Source organism: Saccostrea cucullata, unplaced genomic scaffold, assembly GCF_032062105.1.
Source record: "Saccostrea cucullata isolate Sc308-1 unplaced genomic scaffold, CSIRO_AGI_Scuc_v1 ctg13017, whole genome shotgun sequence".
Lineage (NCBI taxonomy): Eukaryota > Metazoa > Mollusca > Bivalvia > Ostreida > Ostreidae > Saccostrea > Saccostrea cuccullata.
In genome coordinates this window covers 1-8,886 of record NW_026921393.1, presented here as the reverse complement: position 1 = coordinate 8,886, position 8,886 = coordinate 1, and the positions used below count along the sequence as shown (strand labels likewise).

At 34.6% G+C, this 8,886-nt stretch overlaps 1 protein-coding gene across 1 annotated transcript; it reads left to right on the top strand.

Moving 5' to 3' along the window:
• The first annotated feature begins 298 nt into the window (after positions 1–298).
• Positions 299–6,484, top strand: LOC134259862 (uncharacterized). Its single transcript, XM_062742459.1, has 5 exons — positions 299–406; positions 580–696; positions 4,417–4,728; positions 4,837–4,865; positions 5,664–6,484. The coding sequence occupies exons 1-5, from the start codon at positions 373–375 to the stop codon at positions 6,474–6,476; spliced, it is 1,305 nt and encodes a 434-aa protein (XP_062598443.1). The 5' UTR covers positions 299–372; the 3' UTR covers positions 6,477–6,484.
• Positions 6,485–8,886: the final 2,402 nt, after the last annotated feature.

The window sequence follows — 8,886 nt, the reverse complement described above, 5'->3', positions numbered from 1 at the left end:
ATGGCTCGCTATCAATATTAGATGTACATGTAAGAATGTGCCTGATTTTTAAAATTCGATAAAGGCTTACTTATGTATACACTCAACCAGGTACACGTAACATTGCTTATTTATGATTTATTATATGTCAAAATATCAATTTACATGTGTATGCTATACCATTCCTTCAACTGGATGTAAAATGTAAAGTGAAGAACTTGTTGTTGTTTATTTAAAAAAAGAAGTGCTTCAATGTCGTTTTTAGAAAAAATATAAATGATTTGAAAAGAAATATTGAAATACCTAGCGCCAAATTGCGCTAACTTGATAAAATGGACACATATTATAAATGTTCTTTATTAATAGCCTTCTTTTAAGCCCTTTCATACCACTATGGCAACGGCGAATGATGACAACAGTATATCAGGTACGTCCTTTTTGAAACTATTAACCACATAAAAACTTTTAACTTGTTAACAAGAAAAAATGGCTTAAGAAAATCACTTGATATATACTTAAGTTATGATATGTGATTACTATAGTTATATTTTTTATTGATGGTTGAATGTATTGAGAGAAATGATTTAGATGTTGTTGCAGAATACGAAGAATACAAGTGGTGCACTCAGGATTGCAATATAACTCTCCGACACGCACCTCACATTGGTATCCAAGATGAGTATGAGAATGTCGTTGAATGGCTTACTTTTTCAAAAGGTATTTAAGCTTTTTCATGATTATTGAACTCCCGCTTGAAATGTGAGAGGGTATATAGTGAACAGGTTGTCCGGCTGCCTGCAGTCTGTTTCGCTTTGGAGTACCCATTTTTTATCCGCAACTTCTCTTACAATAATACCATTGTGAATTTTATTATACCCCCCGCTTGAAAAGCGGGAGGGTATATAGTAATCGGTATTTCCGTCCGTCTGTACGTCTGTCCGTCCGTCCGTCTGTCCGTCCGTCCTTCCGTCTGTCCGTCCGTCCGTCTGTTACGCTTTGGGGTACCCATCTCTTATCCGCAACTCCTCTCATACCACTGAAGGAAATTTAATGAAACTTTCACAGAATCTTTATTACATATTGCCATTGTGCACCTCCTATTTTACTTTTTGATCTGACATATATTTTGGATTTTCCAGAGCAAAACATGGATACTGCCAATATATTCATATGGGAGGCGGGGGGTATCATTTAGTGAGCTCATTGCTCACAGTACCTCTAGTTTTACTTTTTGATAGGACACATATTTTGGGTTTCCCATGGCAAAACATGACTTGGTATTTCTTTCTATAATATTGAAAGGTACCAATCTCCTATCCGCAATTCCCATACCACTGAATAAAATTATATGATACTCTCATAGATTCTTCTCAAACGTTAAACTTCCCCCTTGGGTAGACTCTTTTTGATATTTTAAGGGGATGACTCCGGATTGAAAGTATGGTTCAAGAGTTAGACATGTCCCCAGGGAAAAGGTTCACTCTAGAGCAAGACTTTCGTGGGAGGTTGAGTAGGGATGGCATGAAGGATATGGGGATAACGAATAGTATTCAATATCAAAGTCCAATATTCAATAGTATTCAATATCAAAGTCCATAAAACAATACAATATAGGAGCAGAGTAAACACGGAACTCTAAAATATCAGAGGTGGGATTAGGTGCCATAGAGGAGTGAGCATCCCCTGCTTACCGGTCACACCCGCCGTGTGCTCCTTGTCATGATCTAGAAATAACGGTCCACTGGTGAGTTCCAAAGCACCCAAAAGCTGAATATCATTTTATGGATGCGGGATTTGTTATCTAGTACAAATATTATTCTAATTAGAGTATTACATGTATATGCACTGGCATCATTTTTATCAGGCTAACTAAATTGGATTGGGTCTTGTGGCTTTTTAGCTCACCTGAGTCGAAGGCTCAAGTGAGCTTTTCTGATCAAAATTTGTCCGTCGTCTGTCGTTGTCGTTGTCATTGTCGTTGTTGTAAACTTTCCATATTTTCATCTTATTCTCAAGAACCACTGGGCCAATTTCAACCAAACTTGGCACAAAGTATCCTTGGGTGAAGGGAATTCAAGATTGTTCAAATGAAGGGCCACGCCCTCTTCGAAGGGGAGATAATTATGAATTAGTGAAAAATTAATAGCATTTAAAAAAAATCTTCTTCTCAAGAACCACTGGGCCAGGAAAGATGAAACTCATGTGGAATCATCCTCAGGTAGTGTAGATTCAAGTTTGTTCAAATCATGACCCCCGGGGCTAGGGTGGGGCCAAAATGGCCGACCAAAGTTTTACATAGGAATATATAGGAAAAATCTTTAAAAATCTTCTACTTAAGAACCACTGGGCCAGGAAAGATGAAACTCATGTGGAATCATCCTGAGGTAGTGTAGAAATCATGACCCCCGGGGCTAGGGTGGGGTCAAAATGGCCGACCAAAATTTTACATAGGAAAATATTGGAAAAATCTTTTAAAAATCTTCTTCTCCAGAACCACTGGGCCAGGAAAGATGAAACTCATGTGGAATCATCCTCAGGTAGTGTAGATTCAGGTTTGTTCAAATCATGACCCCCGGGGCTAGGGTGGGGCCAAAATGGCCGACCAAAGTTACATAGAAATACATAGAAAAAATCTTTTAAAATCTTCTTCTTCTTCTTACGAACCACTGGGCCAGGAAAGATGAAACTCATGTGGAATCATCCTCAGGTAGTGTGGATTCAAGTTTGTTCAAATCATGACCCCCGGGCAAGGGTGGGGTCAAATGGCCAACCAAAGTTTTACATAGGAATATATAGGAAAAATCTTTTTAAAATCTTCTTCTTAAGAATCATTGAGAAAGGAAAGATGAAACTTAAATGAAATTATCCTCAGGTAGTGTAGATTCAAGTTTGTTCAAATCATGACCCCTGGGGTTAGGGTGGGGCCAAAATGGCTGACCAAAGTTTTACATAGGAATATATAGAAAAAATCATTAAAAATCTTCTTCTCAAGAACCACTATGCCAGGAAAGACGAAACTTATGTGGAATCATCCTCAGTTAGTGAAGATTCAAGCTTGTTCAAATCATGACCTCTGGGGCTAGTTTTGGGCCCAAAATGGCTGACCAAAGTTGTACATAAGGATATATAGGGAAACCTTTTAAAATCTTCTTTTCAAGTACTTCAAAGCCATGATTAGTGATATTTTTCTATTTATATGGAATCAACCTCAGGTAGTGTAGATTCTACATTGCTCAAATCATGACACCCAGGAGGGTTAAAATTCAAGCCCCCCCCCCCCCCCAGTAAACTTTCAGTTTTGATCTGATATGTGCTTTTTCCTAGTAGATGTGCTCAGGTGAGCGATGTGACCCTTGGACCTCTTGTTTTAATTAAGTGTAGTCGATGGAAATTCAATTCTAAATTAGTTAAACTGTGTTAATCTAATTTCTTCAAACAAATATTTATTTCGTAATTTCAATAGTTAACCCACCGCGGAAAACAGTTCCACTGCTAAATGGCTTGATGTTCTGAGTAATCAATTTTTAATCAAGGCAGGTAATTTACATATAAATTGATGTTGCAGAGATTTCAACGGCCACATTAAAACTCGCATTTTGTAAATTAATTGGTTTTTATAATGACTTTGATAGCAAATATACGTATCTCATCACTTTGGCGCTTTTTGGCTGACTTGTTTCATCCAATTGTTTTTGTTTTAAATTTGACTAAGGAATAATCGAAACACAGGGATCATGGTGGGTGAGACCGGTCAACAGGGGATGTTTATCCCTCCTAGTCACCTGATCCAATCTTTTGTAATTTCCATGGGTCCTTGTCCATGTCCTGTTCAAATAATATTATTGGTTTTGTTCGAAGTTCGAGAGATCGATCACTGTGCATTATTCTCACTCATTATCTTTGGCCATTCAAATAGGTTATAATGAGGAGTTAAATTTCTTACGTCTGGTTTTCGAAAGGGGGAATTTGAAGGCAAAAGTGCGAAAATGCAAGTACTTTAACCTCATTGGAACACATTAAAAGGAGTTGTTTGGGGTTGCAACAGAAGACCTATTGTTCTCCAGTAAATGGAAAGTTCGAGATATCACCTTCATTGACAGCTGCAAAACGATAGCGTTGTATTTTTTTTTAAATATTTGTACGAGTCTTTGAAAATGGTAAATAACTCAGATATGAAAAACAAAAACGCTTCAGTGTGGTGCATTTTGTGTATATAATATTTTCATAGAGCATATCATAAGACAATTGAAGGAAAAGAATTCATTGATTAAAAGAGTAAAAAATCAAGCCCAAGTCGTACTTTTTTCATTCACGACAGACTCGGATGATTTTTTTCGCTTGAATATAATGGGGTTACAAAAAGTCAATAATTTGTATTGCAGTATGCTTTGGTTTTGATAGTACATTAATGAGAACAATATTTTTACTCTTCTTTAGATATGGAAACGGTATTCATTCCTGGCGAAAGACGAATACGGATGCCTATTAAAGAATGGCAGGGTGGTGATAGAAAAGAGAAACATCTTCTTTCGACGGAAATTGAGAAATTATCTCACAAAATAAAAGAAACCTCAATAAAACGGATACTTATTCCTCTGGTGATTACAGGATCCGGATGGCCTGCTGTTAAGATACTGCAACCGTTTTTGTTTTACATACATTTATACAGAGGATGCACACTCACATTTTGCCATCCAGACGAGAGGGAATTTATTTCTATGATGAAAATAATCGATAGTTTTCTGAAAGGTGAATAATTTTAAAACATCTACTAAAAAGTAATGATATATATAATGTATAAAAATTGCATTTTCTTTTGCATTTAGTTAACAAACTTTATTTTGTCTTTTTTTCTAGGTGTAGAATTGAAAGAAAAAGAGCCTGAGGTAAAAACTTTTTAGATTCAGCAACCAACTTTAGATTTAAAATTTCGTCAGATTGTGTATCTCTCACTTTTAAGTGGTGTCTCATTATGGGGGAGATGTTTGCTCTGGTCTTATTAAGCTCAATGCTTACACCTCTAGTGTATTATCAAGTATATTAAGTTGTTTCAAGATATATCCTTATTTCAATTATTGTTAAATCGTTCATTTGAAGAACTTAAACATTTTCCAAAAGAAGAACAAAAGAACAACAATCATTTTCCAAAATATGAATAGACTTTTGGTAAAACTGTAAGAAGAGTTCAGGATACCAGGCTTTTGCAGAAATACATCATTTTTTAATATCTATAGTTGACCCTGAAGTAAAATTGAAAAAAAAAAAAAAATTCCGAAACCTTGGTGCAACTCTAATGGAGTCCAATCATATTCTGAAATGTTAATAGACTGCTGAGAAAATGTAAGTGGAGTTCAGGTAACCAGTTTTCGTTGTAAAAACCTCCATTTTAGTAATAATTGTCGTCACAGTGAAAATAAAAATTTCGAAACCTAGTTGTTCAACTACAGGAAACCCAAAATATGACCGGTCTATTCATATTTAATGTGAAAAATCTAAGAAGATTTAAAGAATCCCACCTTTGTTTATTTTTTATATGTCATATTTGCCCCCATTTGGCCCCCATGGTAAAATTGAAATAAAAAAAAATACAAGACATCATCAATCATATTCCAAATGATAAAATGTGCAATTAAAAAATGTGCTTCAATCGTAGTGGACCGTGTTTTTTTTTTTTACATTTTCAGGCACAATCTGACACTCTTCTTGTGGCTCAACATTATATCGAATGTGCAACATGTGGAGAATATGCAAAGCTTTATTGCAATACATGCCATAAGAATGTTTGCGAAAAGTGTGCTGACGCCCATCTGAAAGTTGAAGAGTATAGCGATCACGAGATAGTGATATATAAAGATAGGAGACGACAGATACCCTTGGAAAGCTGCAGAAGTCATCCAGGAAAAAATTTAGATTTGTGTTGTTTTGAATGTCAGAGAGCCCTTTGTTCAAAGTGTGCCACAAAACTTGACCACACAGGTCACAAATTTCTCGATTTAGAAATAACTTACGCTGAAAAAATTCAAAATGCTGAAAAAATAATTGCCGACATTGAGAATAACCTCATTCCTAAGTCGGAAAAATATATTTCGAAAATCAACCGAAAAATTGCACGGTTTCAACGTCAGTCAGTATTTGTTCGTAGGGTAATGGAGGACGATTTGCAAAATATAAAGAGAGTTGTAGAAAAAGTCTACAAAATGAAACTGATGGAACTAGAAAACTTGGAAAAGGACCTTTCTGATGAACTCAATAAAGAAAAGAAATTAGCAGAGGGCTATTCAGATTTTTTGAGCCAACTTCTGGGAAAATATAAGGAAACTATAAAACGCAAAAAGCCTTCGGAATTAATTATATTGGTAAACTCTACTACTATTCCAGAGATCCCTAAATCAAAGAAGGAAAAGGATGTTGTATATACAAAAGGAAAATGTTTTACAACAATAACAAACATTTTTGGAAATCTTTCGGTGCAAGCGTCAAAGGGTACCAAAGTCTAATACGAAAATTATTAACATGCAGTTTTCTCCAGTGTGTGTGTGTCCTGGACATCACTGATTAGTTATCTTTGAATGAATATATATATATATATGGTATATATATATATATATATATATATATATATATATATATATATATATATATATATATATATATATATATATATATATATATATATATATGTATACACCAATTTTCAGTTAGATGATGCATAGAAGGTGCTTTTTTTCATGTTCACTGAAAAAAATATTTTGAGATATGACGATTTTTCCCCACTGTATTATGATTAAAAATGATGACTATGTAGAAAAAATACCCAGGTACCATGAGTAAATCCAGTTTTCTTTAGAATTGAGAAACATTTCTATGAACATTTTTTTAATTACTAAACCACTGATTTGCCATACCTGAGGATCGCAAACCTTAAATGTTATATAACCTAAGGCCCTGTTGACATTTCTGTTCATAAAAGGGCAATGGAAGAAAAATAAGTTGCCCGAGTGGCACAGAGGTTATTTAAAGATTATGCTTTAGAATCGCAGAGTAAGGAGTTGATCCGTACGTCGCGGGTTCGAGTCCAACTCTGGGACGTGGAGACCGGACCATATAAACCGTGTCGCCGTATGTGCTGACACGGAAAAGATCCCTCATTATTCAATGGCCGTAATTGCTGTTTAAAGAGAGATGATACAACCGGAAAAAGATGCCTGGATTGGTTTATATTTCTGGGCCTATTTTTATTGCAAAAAAGCAACTAATAAGTTATCCTTATTAATCTTTACAAATATTTTTCACTTCAAATTCCATTTTTGTGAAACTTTGCATAAAAAATTTAAAATCGATACAGTTCAACTTGTTAATTTTACTCACTGAAACATGACTCGTGTTATTTTAATTTTTTTTTTAACAAAAGTTTGTATCTTCTGTCCTTAAGACAAAATTTGCATCTCTCTATCGGCAAGTGGTTGCGTCTCCATTTTAGTTAAGGATATGGAGATAACGAATTAAACAGTATTCAATTTCAAAGTCCATAAAACAATACAAAATAGGAGCAGAGCAAACATTGACCTTCAAAAATCGAGGTGGAATCAGATGCCATGGAGAAGTGAGCATCCCCTGCTGACCGGTTACACCCGCCATGTGCTCCTTGTTATGATCGGAAAGTAACGGAAAAATCCGTCGTCAATTCAGTGTATAAATAATGGACTAACAATATGTATGAAAAATGTCAGTTACAGTTTGTAGCATTTGACTCAATGATAAAATGTATTTGCTGACAAGGTCATTGTACTAACCATAGAACTTACGAAATGATGACCGCTTATATTATTGTTTCATCAACTTGTTTGTCCATAATTCACCGCGTTTTCGAAATTGTTCATACATAGAGCATGTTCTTGCGTATCGAATCAACTGAGATATATAAACTCCGTATGGAGGTGATGAAGGTATATTACTTTATAAGTAAGGGAGGTTGACGATAGAAAAGCTATAAAGTTATCACGTTTATTATGAGGCTTGGTTGATAATATAACTATTAACGTCCTTTTCAATTTAAATATTCAAGTATGAAACAGATATATTAGACTCTGTGGTTTCTTCTATCTCAAGCTCATCAGGATATTGACATAGAATGGAAATTACCATCGTTAATTGACAATACGTTTTCTTCTTTTAACGCATAAGATTTTGCATAAATTCTGCTTCATGTGAATACAAAAATGGGTCTACTAATAAAGGAGCGCAATAGGTATCTATGAAAACCCCATGAGATTGGTGGATGACCTAGTCCCCAAAAAACACATAGATATTGTCAATCAGAAACTCAAGCATCTTTTTCATGTCAACTTCCGAGTACTTTTGTGTCCAAATAGAATATTTTTACAAAATAATTTTGAAAACGACCAATGACTAGGTAAGTAAAGGATCGAGTTTCATTTTAGCTGTCAATGATATCAAAAAGCCTAGACTTTAATTTATCGTGGTAAATAGTTGTGTATAAAGTTGAAAATTCGTAGGTTTTCAAGTGAAAAATTCTTGAGAGGGACATTAAACAACGTTTGCATAGGGAAACGTTAAAGTCACCTCTTTTATCATAAATTTTGTTAAAATACCGTTAAGACCTTTTTTCTAGTACATGCAAATATATATATATATATATATATTTTTTTTTTGTTTTTTTTTTTAATATCAATTGTCACATCATTGTGTTTACAATATCAATACATCATTAATACATATAATAATCAAATACAAAAAATATAATAGTGACAATTGAATAGGGGAAAGAGAAAGAAAGGAAGAGAGAAAAGAAAAAGGGGGTTGAGAAATGGTAAAGAAACTAGAGCATGTTCATAGGAGTAAAGTTGTGGCATATGTATGTCCAAGCATTGCAAAAGGTCTTTAGGT

Coding starts and splice junctions, on each gene's coding strand:
- LOC134259862 (XM_062742459.1), top strand. CDS start 373: ATGGCAACGGCGAATGATGACAACAGTATATCAG. Junction 407..579: donor TGATGACAACAGTATATCAG/GTACGTCCTTTT, acceptor ATGTTGTTGCAG/AATACGAAGAATACAAGTGG. Junction 697..4,416: donor ATGGCTTACTTTTTCAAAAG/GTATTTAAGCTT, acceptor ACTCTTCTTTAG/ATATGGAAACGGTATTCATT.